General features: G+C 52.2%; 2 protein-coding genes across 3 annotated transcripts in view; one reads left to right on the top strand and one right to left on the bottom strand.

Annotated features, from left to right (window-relative positions):
• Rims4 (regulating synaptic membrane exocytosis 4) overlaps positions 1 to 13,675 on the top strand; it is a 64,095-nt gene extending 50,420 nt beyond the window's left edge. For both annotated transcript variants that reach the window (XM_087650027.1, NM_170666.3), the window contains 4 exon segments: positions 6,172 to 6,284; positions 6,517 to 6,618; positions 7,044 to 7,183; positions 9,296 to 13,675. In XM_087650027.1, the coding sequence (XP_087506153.1) occupies positions 6,172 to 6,284; positions 6,517 to 6,618; positions 7,044 to 7,183; positions 9,296 to 9,514 (574 nt within the window). In that variant the 3' untranslated portion in view covers positions 9,515 to 13,675.
• Kcnk15 (potassium two pore domain channel subfamily K member 15) lies at positions 13,202 to 19,420 on the bottom strand. The gene is made up of 2 exons (NM_130813.1): positions 19,058 to 19,420; positions 13,202 to 15,223 (listed from the first exon to the last, which is right to left on the bottom strand). Exons 1-2 carry the CDS (start codon positions 19,338 to 19,340, stop codon positions 14,550 to 14,552), a joined length of 957 nt encoding a protein of 318 aa, NP_570826.1. The 5' UTR covers positions 19,341 to 19,420; the 3' UTR covers positions 13,202 to 14,549.
• Positions 19,421 to 22,660: the final 3,240 nt, after the last annotated feature.

The following is a 22,660-nucleotide window of genomic DNA, read 5'->3' as shown; positions in this document are numbered from 1 at the left end:
ACAATTGAAGTATTGGGGAACAATGTGAGCTTCGCGTGGATTCCGTATGTGCTCAGTCGGGTGGCGACGAGCAATGGAGGGTGAATGAAGAAAGCGGATTTCACCAAGGAATTCACACATTCCCAACAACTGAGACCGCCTTGCCTCAGTTATCCAGGTGTTAGCATCAGCTCTGGTACAGTTTTCTCACCTGGTTTCAGCCAGTCCTCACCAGTGCCCAACAAATCACAGGAGGCAATCAATCCTTTCCTGGCAGCCAGCTATCTCTGCCCTGTCAAGGTGAAGTACCGTATTTATTGTAATACTTAAGCCCTTAAAGTGTATTAAACTCTATATTAGGTTCCTTCTCTCCCTTTCTATGTGATGCTGCCCCATTTTTTCCTAACCTGTGATCTCTACTACAGGGTGTGTGTGTGTGTGTGTGTGTGTGTGTGTGTGTGTGTGTGTGTACGTACACACACACACACACACACACACATATATATAGTGTATGTATGTATGTATGTATGTATGTATGTATATGCTCTTCAGTCATTTATAGGACTACACGTTTGCCTTATAGCAGAATTGCTATACTGCAGGTGATGTGAGCCTGTGGGGAGGTGACTGGCAGGACGGCCGTGCGTGGAGTTGGCAGGGGGCGGTGAGTAAATGGTCAAGAGAAGGGACTTCCAGAACCCTTCAGAACCACAGCCTGTAATTGCCACGAGGCCGTACGGCCTTTTAATCTCTGATGCCATTAAGTCGGGCGATCCAACTGGAAAGGAGAACAGAGCCGAACCTGTAAATTACCCAATTACTTCTTTAACCACCGAGAACACAGGGTCCAAGCTAAGCCCAAAGGTTAATAATAAAAGACAAAATGGAATGCGCTCCACAAACAAAACTAATAGAATTTGAGTTGCAGGAAATCTCATTTCGCCATTAAAACAAAATAAAGGGCTAGAGGAACAATGGGTAAAACCCTGTTTCAAGGCTCTGCCTCTGCCTGTGTGGCTCCTGCCGCCTTCCCCCACCCCCATGGCCTGTGCTTGGACCCAGGCATCCAGATGCTGCTCTACCAGAAGGGGAGGAAGCTGTGCCTGGCTGGGCGGTAGGGGCTGGCAGCTATGGCGTCCTTCTGTGATTGGTTTGGGAGCATCTCTGCATGAACCTGTGCTGTCCTATCTGTTGCTCTCCAGCAGTTCAGCAAGACAGGCACTCTTCATTTTCACTTGATATGTGAGGAAATCGTAGTCCAGGGAGGCGAAAAACCCCTGGGGCTGGAAAGATAGCTCAGTGCGTGAAGTCACTTGTGGCCAAGCATGACCACCCGAGTTCAGTTCCCAGCGCCTGTGCCCCACATCTCGATGGCTGTCTTTTACTCTGTTCGCTTGGGAGTTTGGCAGGGAACGTTTACTGAGCTCCTGTGGCACACAAGGACTATTGTGTGCAGTGCATGTGTGTGGCGCCTTCCAGTCTGCAAGCTCTCTCATGTCCCTTTGCTCCTGCGCAGAGCCTGGAAACATTTCACAAGCACACTGTGCACGAGGCAGCGTGCTCTCGTTAAGATCACCAACCAAAGGGTAGAAATTTGCTGGTGGGCACCGCCATAAGCAGGGGGGCCAGCGAGGCATACATCTGATTGATCTGTCGGCCTTCTCCACACCTCCAGGGAAATTCCCATGGCGGAGCATGGCTTCTTGCAAGGTTGACCCTCTAGCCAGCGGAGGCCAGGCACACTGAGCCTCTTGCCCCATGGAGGCTGCTTCTGCTAGCTCAGGGTGGCAGCTTGGTGCCTTGGCAGCCAGTGAGGCACCCTGGGATGGGAAATCAGGCAGCCGCCCAGATATTAGAAACAATTACCGCTAATTACCAGGCCTGCCAATTCCCCATTGTCTGCCTGCACTCCACCAGGAATCAAGGAGCAGATGATGAGGATGTTAGAGGAAACTTTCAATTTTGGCTTGCAAAAGGCCCCGTGCTGTCTGGGGGGCTGGGCTCCTTCCTTGCCTGGGAACCCACAAGGCCATACTACCTTTCTGTTTTAGAAGCCCACCCCCTCCTTCCAGAATAGATCTCGGATCCTTCAGAGTGCCGAGGAGGTAGGGTAGAGAGACAGACCCAGGGTCACAGAGCAAAGCTCACATCTTGGGGTCAGTCTCATGCTGAGCAACTCAGGCACTGGTTTTGTAAGAAATGATGAATGTACACTTTAGTCTCCAAACATTTACTTTGTTTTTGTTAGTACTCTCTTTATTAAAAAATATACTTCTGATGAGTGAAGGTTAGTAGCTGCAGGAATTTATCTGCCAGGCTCTAGCGCCAGCCTCTCTCTTTCTGAAGCTGACCCAAAGACTCAGCTAGAACAGAAGGCCACCCCGAAAATCAACACTGGGAGCAAGAAGAGATCTGATAGGAGGCAGGAGCTAATAAAGGGCAGGGGTCGTGCCTTCTCCCCGACAGGCGGCGGAAGCTTGAGGCTGCTATGGAAGACCAAGACACCCCAGCTGCAGGCCACTCCCAGTTGTCATCAGTTGGATGTTGTCTTTGGGGTGAGATGGAAGGGGAATCCTTAGAGGCTTCCTCCCTGCCCTGCGTATAAGCATAGAGCATTCTCACAGCCAGAAGAGATACCCTCAGACGGTGTGGCTCATGTGAGAGAGAGCAGCTGAGAGTGCAGAGGTGCATGCTGGGAGGACAGTTAGCCACACACTACCAGCATGGCTTGAGTAGTCACTGCCCCCTCCAGCTCATCTATAAAATGGGCCCATGAATAATACGGACCAAAGACTTTAAGGCTCAAATGAATCAGGTACTTGTAGCAGATGCTCTTAGACCTCTGGCAGCCATAGTTAGGGTTGCTCATTTGCTGTTACAGATCTCCGAGTCAAGCCTCCATTTTTCTGGTTTGTTGAGGGTTAGTCTCACGTGGTCCAGGGATTTCCAGAAGGTTACATCTATGTTCTAGGCACAGAATACAGGTAGAGAGAATTCAAGTAAACTGCTAAAACAGCCAAAATACATCTGCCCGTGGCATCCCTGAATTGCATCTGTAGACTGAACCAGCCTTGATTCAGAAAGATTTGGGGGGGGGGGTGGGAATTACAGAAAGTTTCAAAAGCCAAAACCTGAGCTTGCCACATGCCTATCACTGTAATGAGAAGACACGCGGGGAACAGTGCACAAATGTGTGTGGCATCTGCCTTTTCTGGCAGCCCCCATCCCCATGTTCCCAGCCTGGGAGCATCATTGGCCTTGTTCATGTTGTCTCTGCAGCAGTCATATCTGTGCCACATGTGTACGAGGTTTCCATGTCATCGTTCCTAAACATCACAACTATTTACAGTATTGTGTGCAATGGCATGCGTCTTACACAGTCTATGCGTGATTTAAAGTACATGAGGGGACACGAGTAGGTCTATGCAAACACTATCCATCCATCTTAGAGGAAGGACTTGGAGCGTCTGTGCACTTAGTTACCTCTAGGGCTTCTGGACCTGGAATAAATCCATCATGGGTACCAAGAGACAACTGATCTGATAAGGTGGAGAAAGCACAGACATGGAACCTACTCTCTAGTTATAGTACCCTCATCCTCCAGTGTTTCCATAGCAATTACCACCTTCCTTTGTGGTTTGTAATTGGTATTATTTTTAGATGTTTGTTTTTCTACTTGTGTGTGTTCATGTTTTGCCTGGACAAATGTTTGTGTACTGTGTGTGTGCCCGATGCCCACAGAGGTCAGAAGAGAACATCAGAGCCTCAGAAACCGGAGTTCCAGACTGTCGTGAGCCACCACGTGGTGTTAGGGATCAAACCTGGGACCTCGGAAGGACAACCAGTACTCTTAACCGCTGAGCTATCTTTCTGCTCACTGACACTCTCCTGCTATGTTCCTATGAGGGCAAAACTCACTGTCTGCCTCGTTCCTTGGTATGGTCTGTATGAGTCTGCTTGGTGACTGGATGGATAGTGTCGGCTGACTGGAATACCTGCATCCTTGAGGGTTCTCCATGCCAGTAGTGCCAGGCATGCTGGCCATTACCACTGAGCTCCTGAGATTGTCAAGGAGAGCCGTGTGGTCCACAGGCATCGTTCATCCATCATACCAGGGTCTTTCAGCTTCTGACCACGGTTGCCTGTTCCTTAGTCATCCTTTCTCTGGTCTCAGCCACCTTCCTTTACCAGACCATCACCCATGGATCCTTTTCTCAAGTGTACATGCAACTTTAGTGTCTAGGGTGTGGGGGACATTTGGGACTTCAGAGACTGTCCCAGGGTTACTTGAAAAGACACCCAGGCAGCTACAGAGCCTTGTGCCCTTTCCTTGGCTCTGCCTTCTAAGGAGGGCAGTGCGAGCCTTCTATTTTCAGATGCCTGCGATTTTCTGTGGTCCTTCAGCATCCAGGCTCAACTGGGAACCATTGGTCACAGCTCTCGTAGATCTTACCAGACTCCCTCTGCTCTCCAGGCCTGGGTTCTGTTTTGATTTTGTTTGTTTTCTGGTCATGACTATCCCGATTTTTGTTACAATCTTTCTAAGTCTGTTTCTTAGATTTGCAACTTAGAAGCCATGAAGCCAAGTCTCAGTCTGCACCCTACTGGGCCACCCCTCTTCTAAAGCCACCCTGCTACTGGATGGTGGAGGACCTAAGGGGCAGTAGGAAACCGGTGGTAATGGACGAGGTGCCCTGTGCCTGCTGTGGCCCTGTCCGTTGGTTACACAGGAAGGGAAGCTATTGTCTGAGCTGCTTGCCCCTCAAGGTGGAGGGAAGCCCTGAGCAGCCCCCACCCAGAAATCTCGTGAGGCTCTTCGTGAGGGCATTCGCCACCAGTTTAGCCCTATGGGGCTCGCCTTTTAACTACCAGAGTTGCTGAATGACCTGGCTTGGCTCTGGCATCTGATCTTGGATCCATCATCATTGCCCAAGAATTGGGGTCACCCTTCATGCTGGGCAAACGTTTCTTATCTGAGTATTGGTGGGAAAGATTGGCTTTTTGTTTGTTTGTTTGTTTGTTTTTGTTGTTTCTGTTGTTGTTCTAAAGGGACACTCAACCTCCAATGGCCATGTGAGGAGGAGCTGAGAATGTGGGTTGCAGGTAGCCATAGATAGGCATCTGTCAGACAGGGTCGGGCACTTCATCTCAGTACTGCAAGAGACCCTGGAGAAGGGAGGAGTGTGTCAGCATGGCCAGGTTAGAGGAGGGGAAGTGGCTCAAACTGGTTTAACCTAAGTAAACCTGCTGACTTGTCTATTCAGGAAGAGATCGCTGTATCAGGCAAAGCTTGATCCGGAAGCCTACGTAACACTTCAGTCTCATAATGGCTTCGTCACTGGGCTCTCTACACCAAACACTCCAGTTCCATGGCCCAAGCCGAGTCTGAGAGGAAAAGGGAGCTTTGTGCCCCCTCACAGTTCATGAAAGCCACCACGACTTCCACATCAGATTCTCATTAACCAAGCTACACACCTGCTCTGGAGACCTGGGCAAGGAAGTTGAGTGTCCTGAGAGGTGGCTCTCCCTGCTACAATCACGAGATTTGGAGAAGTAGGCTCTCTAAGGGAAACTGGAGGTTTTATTACCAAAGGGAGGAGAAGAAGCCAGACGGCTGCAGCACCTGTTGGTGTCCCAGGTTGCTGTGCAGGGCATGGGCCATCTCGGCTTTGTCTTGAGTGGGCCTCACATTAAACTGCTGATTCTGGTCCAGCAGCTGGGTGGAGGTGTCACGTGAGATAATGATTCTAACCAGCTGTAGATGTATCTGATGCCGACGATCCCTGGACCACACTTGGAGTATCAAGGCATTAAGCATTTTGCACCAGCACCTGCCAAAACCATTTCCCATGTTCCCTACAGTCACCCTGGCTAGTTAAGGCAGCAGGCATGGTATATAGGTCAGTGATGGATGTGTGTGAAAACCACCATGGAGACTGGCCATGGTGGTGCACACTTTTGATCCCAGCACCTGGGAGGCAGAGGCAGAGGCAGAGGCAGAGGCAGAGGCAGAGGCAGAGGCAGAGGCAGAGACAGAGACAGAGGTAGGGCCAGGAAGATGTCTGAGTTTGTGGCTAGCCTGGTCTACATAGTGAGTTCCAGGTCATCTAGGGCTACACAAAGAAGCCCTGTTTTGAAAAAAAACCAAGCCAAGCAAACAAACAAAAACATCAGCACATCCTTTTCTTACAGCCTGAACTATGGAGGAGTTTGTCTAGCTTCGGATGCCCAGTTCAGTGACTTCCTGGGGAGCATGGGGCCAGCACAGTTTGTGGGCCGCCAGACCCTGGCTACCACACCCATGGGTAAGTATTTGAAGCCCTGCGCCCCTCCCTCCTTATCCTAGCCTGTTGGTGCCATGCTCTTAAGCACCTGGCTTGGCACCTGAGTCCCTCGGTCCCACCCTCCACAGTGCCTGCCTCTGAAGTGTCCAAGCTGCAGTTGTAGCAAACACATAGCATGCTCGTGTTTGGGCTGGGAGTGGACGCATGGGGACGGCAAGGCCCTGCTGGAGCTTCTGGATCACTTTCCTTGCAGGGGATGTGGAGATCGGTTTACAGGAGCGGAACGGTCAGCTGGAGGTGGACATCATCCAGGCACGCGGGCTGACTGCCAAGCCAGGCTCGAAGACACTGCCAGGTGTGGGGGTGTCTGAGAAAGAAATCTGGTGTGGCCCACTGGACTGAAATGCTTGGTGGGGCGAGAGTTATTTCTTGTTTATCATTATACCCTGGTACCTAATAGAATACTTGTCATACGGTGGGGCCCAGAGAGCGTTGATGGAGAAATTGGCAAATGAATGTGTGAGAGTAGTATGGTGGGCAAGCTGTGGTCTGAGGGAAGAAACAGTGAGCAAAGGAAAGGCAGTAAGGACTAAGAGAAAAGCAGGCTCACCCAGACGAGACCTCACATGGTACCCACCCAGACATGGCTACGCATGCTGGCCACCCTACACCCTGGGGGTTTCTCTGGTCCCCAGAAGTAGGTGATTGACCTCTCTCTGTTACACCTAATACAATTTGAAGGAGCAACCTCGAACCCTGCCTTCTGCCCTCTGTTCTTAGCTGCCTATATCAAGGCCTATCTGCTGGAAAATGGTGTCTGCATTGCCAAGAAGAAGACCAAAGTGGCCCGCAAGTCACTGGACCCGTTGTACAACCAGGTGCTTCTGTTTCCTGAGAGTCCCCAGGGCAAAGTCCTGCAGGTAAGAGAGTCCTGTGCGTGCGTGCATGCGTGTGTGTGTGTGTGTGTGTGTGCGTGTGTGCATGTGGGGGGGGCGTGTTCCTTGGGGGCAGGGTCTCTCAAGTGCCACACCCAGGGCAGTTGAAGCCCTGGAGCTGACTCTTACCTTCAACTTCTTGTATCACTGTGGGTTTGGTCCCTCTTGAGTCTTGGCTGTTTCATCCCTAGAACACATGGGAGAAGGGATGAACTCAGTCCCCTGATTTGTCCTCTGACCTCCTTACGGATGCCATCGCATACACACTCCATGCATGCATGCACACATGTGTGCACATGCACACACGCTACTAGCTAACTCAGTCCAGCCTAAGGTGGCTAGAGAGATGGCTCAGGTAAGAGGGATTACAGGTCTTCCAGAGGACCCAAGTTCAGTTCTCAGAAGACACAGTGGATGGCTCACAGCTACCTGTGACTCTAACTGCAGGGATCCAGTGCCCTCTTCCAGGCTCTGTAAGGGCATGCACACACACACACACACACACACACACACACACACACACACACACCACAGCTGAACACATACTACACGCAAAATAAAAAACGACCTTCCAAAAAGATTAAAAACAAAAGGCAGTCAGTGATATCCTGTCTGATTAAGGACTATCTGTAAGCCTCTATTGAGCAGGGCTGAGCCAGCCCACCCTCATAGAGCAGGACAATAGAGGCCAGCCAATGAGGAGCCTGCAGCCCTAGACTCAGAGCCACAGACCAGCTCCAAGACGATGTTGACCAGGAGACCGGAAAGGGCGACAGAGAAAGATTGGTCGGAACAGGGACAACAGCTAACAGTATACTGTAATCTCCACTTTACAAAAATGCTTCTTGTGGAGTTCCAGGGTCCCCTGCGGAGGTAGCAGGGAGAGGGGTCATGTCGCAGATGTGGGGACATCCTTCAAGGCCTTCGTTTAAAGATGGGGCCGTGCGGAGGAAGGAACAGAAAGAGTAAGAGAGAGAAAGCTGAGGTGTGGGATGGCAGTCATGGGGACACTAGAGCCGCGAAAACACGGTTGGATTTGAGTGGGTTTTATTATATTTTATTGATTATGTTATGTGAGCAGCACGCATGTGGAGGTCAAGTGGTGTCTTGTGGGAGTCTGCTCTCCTCTCTCACTATGTGGGTCCAGCGTTGAACTTAGGTCCCCAGGCTTGGCAGTAGACATCCCTACCTGCTACCGAGCGTCTTGCTGCGCCCTCTAGCATGGTTTTTAAAGAGGCAGGCTCTACACACGTTAGCCGCTTTGACCCCAAGGACCTCAGGTTCTGGCTCAGGGCCTACAAATGACTGGGATGGTCATTTATATATTTTTATGTCTGCTTTTATGTGGATGGGTATTTTGCCTGAACATATGTCTGTGTACCGCTTGTGGACCTGGTTCCTGGGAATCAAACCCAGGGTCTTAGGCCAGGGTTGAGGCAAGCACTTCACCAGCTGAGCAGCCCTGCCCGGCGCAGTCTGAAGGAACGGCCATTCAGAGCCTGCCCCACATGTGGCCCATACATATACAGCCACCAAACTAGATAAGATGGATGAAGCAAAGAAGTGCAGGCTGACAGGAACCGGATGTAGATCTCTCCTGAGAGACACAGCCAGAATATGGCAAATACATAGGCGAATGCCAGCAGCAAACCACTGAACTGAGAACGGGACCCCCGTTGAAGGATTCAGAGAAAGGATTGAAAGAGCTTGAAGGGGCTCGAGACCCCATATGAACAACAATGCCAACCAACCAGAGCTTCCAGGGACTAAGCCACTACCCAAAGACTATACATGGACTGACCCTGGACTCTGACCTCATAGGTAGCAATGAATAGCCTAGTAAGGGCACCAGAGGAAGGGGAAGCCCTTGGTCCTGCCAAGACTGAACCCCCAGTGAACGTGATTGTTGGAGGGAGGGAGGTAATGGGGGGAGGATGGGGAGGAGAACAGACATATAGAAGGGGAGGGGGAGGGGTTAGGGAGAATGTTGGCCAGGAAACAGGGAAAGGGGATAACAATTGAAATGTAAATAAAAATACCCAATTTAATAAAGATGGAGAGAAAAAAAAATGTAACAAGCCGTGTTTTGTCCTGCAGGTAATTGTGTGGGGAAACTACGGACGAATGGAGCGGAAGCAGTTCATGGGCGTGGCTCGAGTGCTGCTGGAGGAACTGGACTTGACCACCCTGGCCGTGGGTTGGTACAAGCTCTTCCCCACCTCCTCCATGGTGGACCCAGCCACAGGTCCCCTGCTTCGGCAGGCATCCCAGCTGTCCCTCGAGAGCACCGTGGGGCCCTGTGGCGAGCGATCTTAATGCCAGGGATGGGGAGGGGCTCCCCGAGATGGCCTGGAGACCACCCAGCCCTGACCTGGGACCCCAGGCCCAGGGGCACATTGGACATTGGAGGATGGGGTTCTTCCCCACAGTGGGGAAGCAGAATGGGGAGACCTGCCCCCCATGGGCCCCTCCTCACTCCTTCACCTCCTACCCCTGAGACCTTCCCTTTCCCAGTGGGTTGGCTACACTTTTGACTTGGCCGGTTTTGACCTGGTGGATGCGGCTACAATCGGAGAAAGACTGAAGTGGCAGAGCAAACCACTCTTCCGCCCTACCCTACCCTACCCCACCCCACCCATTCCCCCTTTGCCTCCTTGGAAGCTCGCTGCCCAGAGCCAAGTCCAGAACCAAGCCGGCCATCTCCATGGTGCCAATTACCAGCAAGTGTCTTTCCTGCGGCACCGGGTTCCGGCAGCTACTCCTGCCCCAGAGCTGACGGGGCAGTTTGCAAGGATCCGGAGCCAGCTCCCAAAGGGGGTGCCCAGAGCTCCCCACTTGAAGGGGAGCGTGGGTCTCCCTCTGCCTGCCCGTGGAAGGAGCTTTGCCGCAGCCTGTCTGAGTCCATCCATCCATCCCCTCCTGCCTGTCCCTCTGCTGTAAGCTCTAGGAATTGGGGGCCAGCAGAGACCAAAGGAAAGGAGGAGGTACCCAAGGCTTGGCAGGATCCCCAAGGGTCCTTGCTCCATGGGATTGCAACAAGCTGGTCTGGAGCTCTTGGTGGACTGGAAAGGACATTGTCATCTGTGATATGGTGGAGGGACTAAGGGGAACCTGAGTTTCCAGAACCTTGTACGCAGGGAACAGCTCTCCTGTGGGAGAGTGGTAGGAGCGGAGCGTTGAAGAAGCTGGAGTTAGGTATATGTGGCACCAAGGTGAGGGTTTTCCAAACAGGAGATCCCTTCTTGTTGGATGAGATCAAAGGTCATCTTGTTATCCCTCTGCCTCTGGGCTAGGGTCTTGGAGAGGCATTAGAGCCACTCACATTTTAGTCTGTTTAAATAAACCATCCCGTAGGAAGGGCAAAAGCCACTGCCCAGCCTCATCACCTTGGCTCAAGGAGAGATGGCGTTCCAGGAGGAGGGATATAGAGCTAAAAGTTTGAGAATTGAGGCTCCAATGAGGCCTGAGTAGCTGCCTTCCTGTGGCCCTCCCTGGGGCCTGCAGGAGCCCTTTTGCATGCGAGGGAGGACACAGTCTGGCCCCTATAGAAGCACATTTCTATCACCCACTCCTGGGAGGCGCCCAGCAGCCAGTCCTCCTCAGGTAGTCCCTGCTGTGTAGGGTGTAGTCCAGGTTAGCTGGGTAATTAGTGTTCACACCTGAGGCCTGTTAGCTCAGATGTAGTCTTTTTTTCAAGCCCCAGGCTGTGAGTAGAGGGGAGGCCCCCCAGTACATTCCAGAAGATTATAGACTCTCTCTCTAGCCTGGGCTGGATGGGCTGCCTGGCTCCCCGGAGGCCAGCCCTTCCACCTCCTCCCTGCCTTCCTCTCTCCTCCCTTCTAAGGTTGTAGCCCTAACTGTCCATCACTCTCAGCACTCTGGTGTAATAGACCCTCGGCCTTGATTTTCTTTACCACGCACTCCCGAGGGTTGCTGGGCCTTGCAGAGAGAGGCCTGGACTACATTTAGACAGAATCATTTCCCGCCAAGGACGCCAGGACTCTGTTGAATCCCTCCTTGTTCCTGGTTCATTCACCAAGGGATTCCTTCAACTTGGAAATTCTCATTCCCAGCCTGGCTAAGCCTGGGGTGCCCTTTAGGGTTCTGTCCAGTTCTGGCCCCTCCCCATGCAGCTGTTGACGCTACACGGGGAGGGGCTGTGAACAGGCCCCTCTTCTCCAATTGGTCTTCAGCGTGTCTTTGGGAGTGTCCTTGGTCAGGCCTCCTGGACAAGGGAGCAGGGCTCTCGATGGGCTGTCTTCGAGGCCCACAGTTAGCCATCACCCCATTTTTCCAGTGTGATATCCTTGCTGTTAGGTTATTACTCGCCGTTTGGGAGTATTTTGAGCCAGGAGAGCACCTCCCTCTCCAGCTGTCATCGCTGTGGTCGTTCAGGGTCGGATGGAGCCTGGCTGTCACAGCCAGCAGGGAGAGGCTCAGCTCCAATGTGGAGAGAGAGAGAGAGAGAGAGAGAGAGAGAGAGAGAGAGAGAGAGAGAGAGAGAGAGAGCGAGCGCGAGAGCACGAGCGCACGAGGGAGCACTGACTCCAAAGCAATAACAACACCCTGAGGTGGTCAGCAAGGCCCCTCAGAGACTTTCTTGTTTGTTCTGTGAAATCACACTCACCTCCTGGAGGGGTAGAGTGGGGGGGCTGGAGCCCCATTTCTTTGTACCATTGTAAGCGTGTGCCCGAGGGGCTGTGACCACTGGGTGTGGGACCCATTTCTGTCCTCACCAAAGGACTGGACGGGGCTTGGGGACGGGGAGTGATTTTTTTCATCCTTAGCCTCGGGGACCAACAAGCCCAGCCTGTTCCCACTGCTGTCTGACCCTCTGTCAACTCAAACTCTACCATCTGGAGGGGAGTCGAGAGGGTGGAGTGGGGGGAGCCTTTCTGGTGCTGTGTCTCTAAGGGTGTTTCTTTCTTCCCTCTGGACAAAGGTCATGTGTAGGATTGTCGTGTAAAGAGCCATCTCCATTTTCCTTACCCAGAATGCCTCTGCATTCTGAAGGGACAGGCCTGTGGCTCTCTAGTCCATTTGCATTAAAAAAAAAAAACAAAAGGATACCAAGGCCCTGCCTGAGGAGAGCCATCGTGGGGTCACTGGAAGGTCCAGTGGCATTTCCACCCAGGTCTCCCCTTCATGTCTCATGCTGAGCTGGTGCCAGGGAAGGCTGAAGGAGGACAGCATTTCTCATCCTTTCTATTGCTTCTCTTTGGAGCCTCCTAGTGGCTCCCAGCTGTGGCAGGACAAACGGTAGCCCATCTGAGAGGTTAGGAAACTCAGGCCATAGCAAGCAGGAAGGGCCCTCAGCAATATGCACTGGGGGGACAAAGCTGGGAGACCACCACTCAGGGGTGCCACCATCATCATTTCTGTCCTTTAGGCACAGGTGGCATTGTCCTGCTTGGCTCTCTTTCCTGGGCTAGTGCCTTTTCTGGGCTTGAGTTGGGAGAAGAGGGCGGCTGGTGGGAGGGGTACCGGGTTGGCCTGGATGTCCTGGGCTATCTCCCCAGGGATCATGAGCTGAAGGGTTTTATTCTGGGTCATTACCTCTTCAGGTCTAGCTGCGAGTGGGTGGGGTGAGAAAAAAAAAAAAACAAGTTCCCTTCTGGGTTCATAGAGCGGGGGCTCAAGGAAGTCCTCTCTAACCTTCAGAAGCACCTCATCCCATAACACCTCCCACGGCGCGTCCCCCGTGATTTCACTCTGACCCCCATCAGAGCCCCGAATAGCCAGGGAAGGGATGCTTGCAATTGTCAGCCTTGTTTTCAGGAGGGAGCGAAGGTCCTGAAAGAGAAAGGTGCTTGCTCACGTTATGGCTTTGACAGAGCTAGCTCGCTCTCCAGTGGTCCATAGCACAGGCATGCAAGCATGTAACAGAGGCAGTTAAGCAGTTCACCTCCAGGTTCCTTCAGGCAGGAGCTTCTTGAGTACTTTGGGGTTCACGAACAGCACAGGGGCTCCCACATTCTCCCAAGGCAGAGCTGTTGCACCAGGCAAGGTCACCTGCATTTATTTATTGAGCAGCAGCACTACACTAGGCCCAGAGCCTTAGACCCCTTTCCCGTCCCCTGCAATGGTTCTCTTGGCCTTCCAAGAGGGCCTGTGTCTGCAGAACAGGACCTTGGTGGATAGAGAGTTTCTATAGGCTTACCTAGCAAGCCCCAAGGGTTTTTTGTTTCATCAAGAGATCCTGTGTGGGCTGGGCCGGAGGCTGGAAGTAGACGTAGGTGTTACTTCTGAGTCCTTTGTGCCGTCCTGTAAGGTGACAGGAAGGTGGGACCCCAGAATCCTGGGGCTGGGAGCCTCCCTTCATCTACCCACCTTTCCCTGTTTCCTCTTGGGGGGCAGGAACAGCCTGGTCCTCCAGGGAGGGAGGGATTTGGGGGCGTCTGAGTTGGAGCGGGTCACATGGCATTGTATTCATGACTATATAGCTCATGTTGGAAATTAAAGTTTTTGGCTTTTCTACCCTGGTTTTGCTCTTGCTTTGCATGGAGACAGTTCTACCTGGGAAGTTAAAGGATGCTGGCCTTTTAAGGAATGAGTGCTCTAGGATGCCAAGTTTCTTCCAACGGTCTCATCAACGCTCCCTATGCCTGCATCAGGAAACTCTGCCACAGGTGCCTATGTGAAACAGGGCCTTCAGATGAACCCTGTTTTACTGACGGGGAAGCTAAGGCCCGGGAAAGTGATGAGAATCCCAACGATATATTGCTGGTGATCGGTGGGACCCAGAAAGGATATCATCCCACAGCACTGAACTGCCTATAGGTAGTGATATGGGGAGGTGATCTCTTCATCCAAAAGGGGCTGGCCAGGGACAAGGCATCTATTTGACAGTGGGAACAACCATTTACACATGGGCTAATTCCACTCCTCATGCAGAGCAAAGAAAACGCAGTCGTCTGTATAGTGCAAAAAATGTCCACTGTTGAGCCAAACATTCCCTTGAGTCTGTTTATATCCATGCTTCTAGCATGAGCATCCAGCCTTACTAGTCGAATTCTGGCGTTTAAAGTCATACCTTTCCCCTGCAAGGTATCTTGTGTGTCCTCTTCAGAGCGGAAACTAGCCACTTGTCATCCTCTGAAGGGCCAGATAGGCATCACCCCTCCTAGGGGCTGATGGCCACATTTTCCTACAAGTTTAGACTAAACAGTGTACCTCCAGGTGGCTGTGGAGTCGGCTTGTGCCGTTAGTGCAGCTTTCATGTATATCTAGAAGGGATGATCCACAGATGGTAACGGGAACCTCAACCCCCTCCAAGCCAGAAAGAAGGGTGGGTTTGCTAACAGGCAGAGCTAGACATTGGCCAGACCTGGCCCCGAGTGGGAGAAGACTGTCAGATGGACTTCCTCCGGGCCCGGAGTCTGTCTGGGCTGCTGTGGCAATCATGCACTGCTTCTGGGCTCAAAGGGGGTGAGAAGGCCGGGTTGTCACGGGCCCAGGTCTCCAGCGGATGAAAGGGGTAAGGGATGCGGACGCGGCTCTCGGGCGCCCCCCTGCGGAACACGCTAGCACGGCGGAGAGCTGCGCGCTCTGGGGCCTCAGCGCTGGCAAGGAATCGCAGGACCACCAGGTTGAGGAAAGCACCAATGACTGTGAGCCCCAGCAGGATGTAGAGGAAGCTGAAGGCTACGTAGGGCGGCTTCTTCTGCAGCGCCTCGTCTCTCTGCAACGCCACGAAGTCTCCGAAGCCGATGGTGGTGAGGGTGATGAAGCAGTAGTAGTAGGCGTGGAAGAAGGTCCAGCCCTCGAAGTGCGCGAAGGCAGCGGCGCCCAGGGCCAGGGTGGCGGCGCACAGCAGCAACCCAGCCACCACCATGTTCTCAGCAGACACGTGTGGCCGCCGCAGGCCCAGGCAGCGCTTGGCTGCTAGCAGCAGACACCGTACCAGCGCGTTCAGACGCTCGCCCAGGCTCTGGAAGGTAACCAGAGTCAGGGGGATGCCCAGGAGGGCATAGAACATGCAGAACACTTTGCCCGAGTCGGTGCCTGGAGCAGCATGGCCATACCCTGTGTAGGAAGAGAGATGTGGTTCTGAGAGCCCAGCCTGTCCCAAAGCACTCCTGTCCCCAGGAGCTCCAAGCCCCACCCATGTCATTCCTGTCTTCTGAACTCCTGCGTGGCTATTCACAACCCACGTGTCCCTCCCCCTGGGGGTGGATAGTCCACCCATGGTCCTTCGAACCACAGAATTCGGTTGGGCCAACTTCTGTTCCCAGAGGTAGCAAAGGATGGATCTTAACCGTATTTTGCCCAATGGAGGAAGTCCAGCCCCAAAGCATGGACCCAACAGATGGAGAGACAGAATAGCTCTGTGGCTGCTTGGCCTGGAGGTTGAAGGGTGTGAAGAATTTGGGCGGTACGGGAAAGGTTCTGTGACTTGGTGTGCATGTACCTGACAGGTGCTCTGACAACCTACAGAGTACAGAAAATGTCAGTCTTGGCAAGTTATGTGTTGGTAGGAGGGACAGGAGACACATCTTCAGTGACTTCTTAGTACCTACAGGGTAAAGACCCAGTTCTTACAAGGAACCCCCAGCTCCTTTTCTCCCTCACTTCCAACTCTCACCCCTCTGCGCATCTCCCCATTCCCCAGACTCACCCCTCCTCTCTCCTCTCCACTCCCCAGCCTCACCCCTCCTTTTTCCTTTCCACTCCCCAGCCTTAGCCATCGTTCTAATCCCCAGTCTCCAGATCTACCCTCTTTATGCCGACATTCTTTAGGCACACCCCATCTGGTCCCTACTAGAAAGTCACTTCTACACACTCCTTCTTTCATATTTTCCTCCTCCTTGAGCTGGCTTCTCTCCCCCCTTCCCAGCCCCCTGCTCCCTTCATATTCCTCCTCATCTTTTACCACCCTGTCAGCCTTCACTAAACACCAGTTGGCTCTGGGTATCTCTGGTGCTAGCTCTGTTCGCTGATTCCCTCATGGATCTAGGGATCATGCGTGGGCTTCCCTGAGTCATGTGTCACTGTGTCATTGTGGAAATGTGTGGATGTGTCTCTTTCTGGAGAGAGCAACGATAGCTTGATTGGGCTCATAACCAGGCTGTTGAAGAGCAAGGGAATCCACCCCCCATAGGGAATACCCCTCCTCCAGCAGACCTGGCCTGTTGGCTCAAAGGTAAAACATACAGAGCCCCAGACCTGTGTAGCTCCACAGTTAGCCCTCCAGTACACAAGAGCTGCCATCATGGTCATAGCAAAAGCTAAAAATAAGCACTCATCCATCAATAGAGGAGGCCTGGTTAGATTCATATCAGCACCATCCAGATGGTAGGACACTACACCAGACCATAGTGGCCTTGTCACCATGCACACATCTGACAATACCTAAGGAAATTTTTAGTTGTCTCTACTAGGGGATGGCAATGGCTGTGTGTGTATATGTTGTAATGTCATATGTTATTGGCATCCAGAGGCAGAGCCTGGGGATATTATCAATATATTTTAGGGCACAGGACAGGCCCCATTACAGAATTAACTGGGTCAAGATGTCAGTGCTTCTAAGGTTGAGAAGCCCTGATATTCAACCTTTAAAAAAATGACGTGGCTCTTTAGGGTTGACGTTAAAAAGCACTACGATATACTAAATCAGGGTCTGGGCTACAGCTCAATTGATAGAGTATTTGTGTAGCATGTCTGATGTCCTAGGTTCAATTCTCAGTGTCACATAAAAGACAGGCATGGGGACACACACCTGTAAGCACTTGGGAGGCTGAGGCAGGAAGACCGTAAGTCCTCCGTTATTCTCGGCTACACAGTATAGCGACTGTAAAGCCAGCCTGGGCTACATGAGACCCTGTCTCCACTTGAAAAGAGCAGGAATAGTTAGAAGATAGATATAATATCCCTATTTCATGCGTGATGCTTGAAGGAACAGGTACACAGAGCATGTAGCTGCAAGTATGCAAGAGACAGGTAAGATGTGTGTGAACCAGGGAGGTGAATGACTGGGTTAAGAGACAGGATAGAGGCTCGGAAAGACTTAACGGCCCGATTCCTCTTTCATGTGGAATCTAGGTGTTTTTGTTTTTGTTTTTGTTTTTGTTTTTTGCTTTGTTTTGTTTTGCTTTTGTTTTTTGCTTTTTTAAAGAGACAGGAGATAGAAGAGGGGAAAAGAACTTGGGAAAAGGAACAGATCCAGGGGAGAAAGACAAGAGAAAGTGGTGGGGGTGCATATGGTCAGAGTGCCTGATGTGTGTGCATTGGAAAATGCCTCACTGAAACCCATTGCTGCGTACAACTAATATACACTAGACCAAAAGACTTCGTAACTTGGGGGTGTTAAAGGGGGGGGGGTAGAAGGGAGTTTCCTCTTCACCCTGCACACCTTGGTGAAATGTGCAATGTGAACGTATACAATGTTTAAAGTCTCAGTGTAACGTAAACATTTGAAGCCCTATGAGCTGCCTCCTTGTGGTACCAGGGGAGGGATACACTCTGCCCCATCCCTACTTTGAACTCCTGGAGGGCAGGAGCCATGGTATCCACTTCCACACTTTCTGAGTCACCCAAGTAGCCAGAAAAGCAAAAAACATTTCCAATTTCTCTTCAGTTAGGTTTTGGCTTGGTTTGGTTGGTTTTAATCTTTTTTTTTTTCTTCCTTCTGTTTCTTTCCCTAGCTTGGGTTTCAGATCAGTGAGGGAAGGAGCTAAACCTGGTTGGTAGGCTGCCCAAAAACATGGTAAGGAGCAGAGGGGCAGAGGCCTCAGACAAGGCACAGCCTCTGTAGGTATGGCAAATGAGCCCGTCTTGAGGTTGGGACTTGTAGACAAGAGAGGGCAGAAGTGTTGAATGGGAGCTGGCTCTACACATGGCAAATAATAAATTATTACTATCAGGTGAGGCCTGCACAGCCGATGACCCATACTGGGTTCTCATTCCCCCAGCAAAGCAGAGCATTTGCCTTTTGCCTTTGACGAAAACATGTGCCAAGACGGCACAGTCGCTTGCCCATGAATTCAGGTAGCAGGAGACACTCAGAACTGAGCCTTTGGAATTGCATGGGTACTCAAACACCTGGCTCTTTTGCAAGTGTATTCTCCAAGGTGTGGGCTTCTGGTCTGCTCCTGTGAGGGAAGCCACAGGGACGTCTTAGTCAGACAGCTAGAGCCCTGAACCAAGTGGCTAGCTGACAGGTTCCAAGCCCTGGAGAGCCTGGTTCTCTCTTCTGCAAGTTCCTCAGGCTTAGCCCCTCAGGTCCTGGCCAGATGTGGTTATGGTAACAGCTGGAGTCCAAATGGTATACATAGGGCTCCTCTGGATGCCCCAGTGTGTGGTAGTCATTTGGCTTTGGTAGTCATTCCCTTAACAAGTTACTGGATGTCTACTAGGCTCTAGGACACTAGCCAAACAGCAGTCAAAAGACAACAGAGAGTGCTGATTTCATGGGGTTAACAGAATAATTGTTATCTTATACAAGCAATCTTATGTTCATAATATTTTCTGTGGGTCAGGCCCTATGCTAAAATGATCTGCACACATTTATCTCCTTAATAATAATCTGCCTCCTCCTTGCAAGACATATTAGCAATCCTAGTTTTCAAAGAGCACTGTGGCTCAGAGGAGTCAAGAAACTTATCTAATGTCACAAAGCTGACACAATGGGACAAGGAAGCCTCACTCTGTTCACACCCAGAACCCGAAGCTTCTTCCAACCACCCCTGTCTCAGTGCAATCCTTTACTGATGCCTACAGCCCTGCGTTAGCTAACTGATTGCCCCCATTTCGCTCAGCGAGCTAACATGCCCTTTCCAAAGTCACAGGGGGCGGAGGTAGGATCGCACCCGAGGAGAGATCAGGACTGAGCGGGGCAGAGGGGAGGTTCCGGGGGCTCACCGATGGTGGTGATGACCGTGATGGCGAAGTAGAAAGAGCCCGCGAAGCGCCACTGGCGGCCGGCGCGGTGCGGCTCCGCCTGCAGCGCCAGGCGCTCCAACTCGCGGTAGTCGTCGGCGGAGAAGCGGTACTTTCTGCGGAACTCGCCTCGCTTCCGAGCCAGCAGTCGCTGCCGGCTGCGCTCCGCCTCCGACTCCAAAGCATCGAAGACCGCGGCGCCCACCAGCAGGTAGGACAGGATGCACAGGATGAGCGCCGCCGTGCGCGCGCTCTGCTTCCTCATCGCGGCTCGCCGGCTCCGAGTGCGGGTTTCAGTGCGCCCCGACGGCGCCCGCTCCGTCCCCGCCGCGCCCCGCGTACAGCAGGGGGCGGGCTCTGAGCTCTCCCAACGCTCCCCGCCCTAAACCACGCAGGTGCCCGCAGGGACATCTGGAGCAGAGACCCGGCCCAGGTGTGCACAGCACCATCCCTAACTCGCCCTAGGTCTTGGGGGTTCAGCACCCTTTCCTTCCTCCCATCTATCATTTAGCAAACATTTACCAAGCGCCCTCTGGTGCCCTCCATTCCCGGTGGGAGTAGAACGGGCTTGCCAGCAAGCAGGGAGGGTTGACAAATGCACGAAAAGATGAAGTAAGACAGGTGTGAAGAAGGAGGAAAATGCTTGGAGGGGTTCGTGCCAAACCATCCAGGAGTGACCAGAGAGGAAATCCAGGCCACATACGTAGGTTCCTCGCTAAAAGCAGAAAGGAGGTGACTTGGTGACAGAGAACAGCAGAGAAGCTGGTGTGAGTGGAATCGAGAGAATTAGGATGCGGGCTGGAGAGACAGACAGGAGGGCCAGGCAGAAGTAACGTCCACAAATTCATTTTTTTATTATTTAATTTTTATTTTATATCTGTCTGCATGTATGGCTGTGTACCACTTGCACAGTGCCTGTGAAGGCCAGAACAGAGTGTAGGATCTCCTGGAACTGGAGTTACAGAAGCTTATGAACCACCATGTGGGAATCAAACTCCAGGTCTGGAAGAGCAGTCAGTGCTCCTAACCACTGAGCCACCTTTCCAGATCCCAGGCTGATTGTTCAGGATAATTGAAAACCAGGGAAAAACTCTAAGCAAAACCACACGCAGTTCCACTATAATCTGTTTGTTTTTTGTTTTGTTTTGTTTTATTTTGCTTTGCTTTTCAGAGCCAGGCATGGCAGCCCGCACTTGGGAGGTAGAGGTTGGGAGATCAGAAGTTCAAATCCAGTCTAGGCTAAACGACATCGTGTCTCACCACCACACCTCAGAAAAAGCAAGGGGCTGCTGCTTGGAGTGAGGACCAGCCAGGGGAATGGCATTAGTCAGATACAGGCTGAGGGGGCTAGCCTTCGACAACAGATGAAGAGAAGGGACACTGCAGAGTTGCTCACACAGCAAGCCTTGCTGCTTATGCTCCCTGGCATCAAGACACTTCCCCAACCCAAGCTTTAGCCAGTGGATCCTTGCAGAACTGACATGTGCCACTCCCAGGCCTGATCTCTAAAGTCCTGCCCCCATGCCACGCCACCCCTTCCCTCGACAGCAGACCGAACAGGCGTAGCACCACAAAAGAGCTAAGCAAGGCTGCCTGCTATCAGGACCAGCTGTTCTGAAAGTCTGATCCATCGTGTCAGGATCTGAGACTCAGGGACCAATCTGTCACTGAGGCTGATACACCCTAATTCATGGGTCAAGAGTGACTGGTGGATTTGGCTGTGGAGATTCAGGGAAGGGTTCTGGATGAGCCCAGGGTGAGCTGTGAGGTGTTTGGGAAGCCTCCCATGAACCCCACTTCTGAAGGACCCCACTATTGTCCCCATGCTCCAAAATGGTACCCTTTGCAGAGTCCTACATATGGGCCCATATAAAGACATCTGACACAGCGCCAGTTACCCGGTCCTAAAGCTGTTGGCGACAGCCGGCCTTCCCAGATGTCTGCTGCAGTGTGGCCTTCCCAGGTGTCTGCTGCAGCTGGCCTTCCCAGGTGTCTGCTGCAGCTGGCCTTCCCAGGTGTCTGCTGCAGCTGGCCTTCCCAGGTGTCTGCTGCAGCTGGCCTTCCCAGGTGTCTGCTGCAGCTGGCCTTCCCAGGTGTCCGCTGCAGTGTTTTAAGCATTATTATCATTCTGACTACTCAGGCCAATCTCCAGATCGCCTCTTACTCTTGCTTGCTCCACCCACATCTCAACTTTCAGTTCCTGCTGTAAACTCTGGCCCAGACTCATTACAGCCTTCTCCCCCTCCCACTCAGCCAACCTCTGAGAGACACCACCAGCAGCCATGCCATTCAGGTGTTGATGTACTTAATCCTCCCAACTCAGCTGGCTCACACCCTGGCCACTCTCACTCAGTACCATTGGACTTGTTCCTTGACACCACCCTAGGCGCTCTCCTCTGAGCTCCTCCCTCAGAGCTACGGCCATCTTCCATTCCTCCCACTACAGTACATCCCTCAAGTTCCACATATGCTCCCCTCCCCCAAGGATCATCCTTGGGTGTCCAGCACTCAGACCTGTGTGTGTGCAGCACACAAACAGTGGCAGCTTAAGGTCAAATGGGGACTTGCGTGTGCCAGTTAGGAGCTCCTAACTTCCATCGCTTCCTGAGTGTGGGTTGTTTCAATTTCACAATCGCCCGAATGCCGTTTTCGTTTGTTCAGTTGGTTTTTCTCCTGTCTGTCTCTTAAGGAACGTCAGTAGCATAAGAATGACCCCTAAGGACACCTACACCTCTGGGATCCCTGTGCTGAGGGAGGATGCAGGCAGAAGAGATACCCACAGACTTGTCAGCATAAGCAAGTCACCCTTGGGAGGAGGGACCCCAAGATGAGGCAAAGCAGGTGACATCCAGAAGCCAGAAGTGGGAAGAAGACAGGTCCCTTCACCGTCTCCAAGAAGGAATGTGGACACACAGGCACCTTTAACCTAGCTCAGGGTCCAGAGAACCAAAAAGTTCTTCTTTGGGGGAGAGGGGGGATGGATGTGGATCTGCACGTGTGTGGAGGGATACACATGCACATGGATGTGTATGCGTGCACAGGCCACATGTCAATTTTGGGTGTTATTTCTCAAGAGTCATCCACCTTATTATTTTCTTGGAACAAGATCTCTTATGAGGATCCGGGGCTCTCCGATTCAGGCAGGCGGCTAGTCAGCCAGCCCAAGACCCTCTTGACCTCCTCAGCTGGCATTACAAACCTGTGCACCACACCTGACTAAAACCTGGGTACTGGGGATTAATCTTACATTCTCACACTTCTGCAGCAAGCCCTTTACTGCCCAGAGCTCTCCTCAACCCCAAAAGGTAATCTGGAGAGGAATGGGAGGTAGGAGTAAGTCTCCATGTTTTCAGTGATTGACAGCTGCCTTGGGTAAATGGAGAAGCCATGCCGATTTGCCTAGGAGCATTTAGCCACTGTTGGGGTCACACGGGTGGCCTGGGGCCTGCAAGACCTCAGCTCTGGGACAGAATTGGGGCTCAGTGCCTATAGAGAAAGATTTGCACGCCTTCACCCCCTGAGAGTCAGGATGTCGGCCAAGTGGCCCAGAAGTGGGGTGCTGACGCAGGAGAGCTAACACAGTTG

The sequence above is a fragment of the Rattus norvegicus genome, chromosome 3 (assembly GCF_021556685.1).
Source record: "Rattus norvegicus strain SHRSP/BbbUtx chromosome 3, alternate assembly SHRSP_T2T, whole genome shotgun sequence".
Taxonomy (NCBI): Eukaryota; Metazoa; Chordata; class Mammalia; order Rodentia; family Muridae; genus Rattus; species Rattus norvegicus.
The sequence above is the reverse complement of the archived record's forward strand: the minus strand, read 5'-3'. Positions and strand labels throughout refer to the sequence as shown.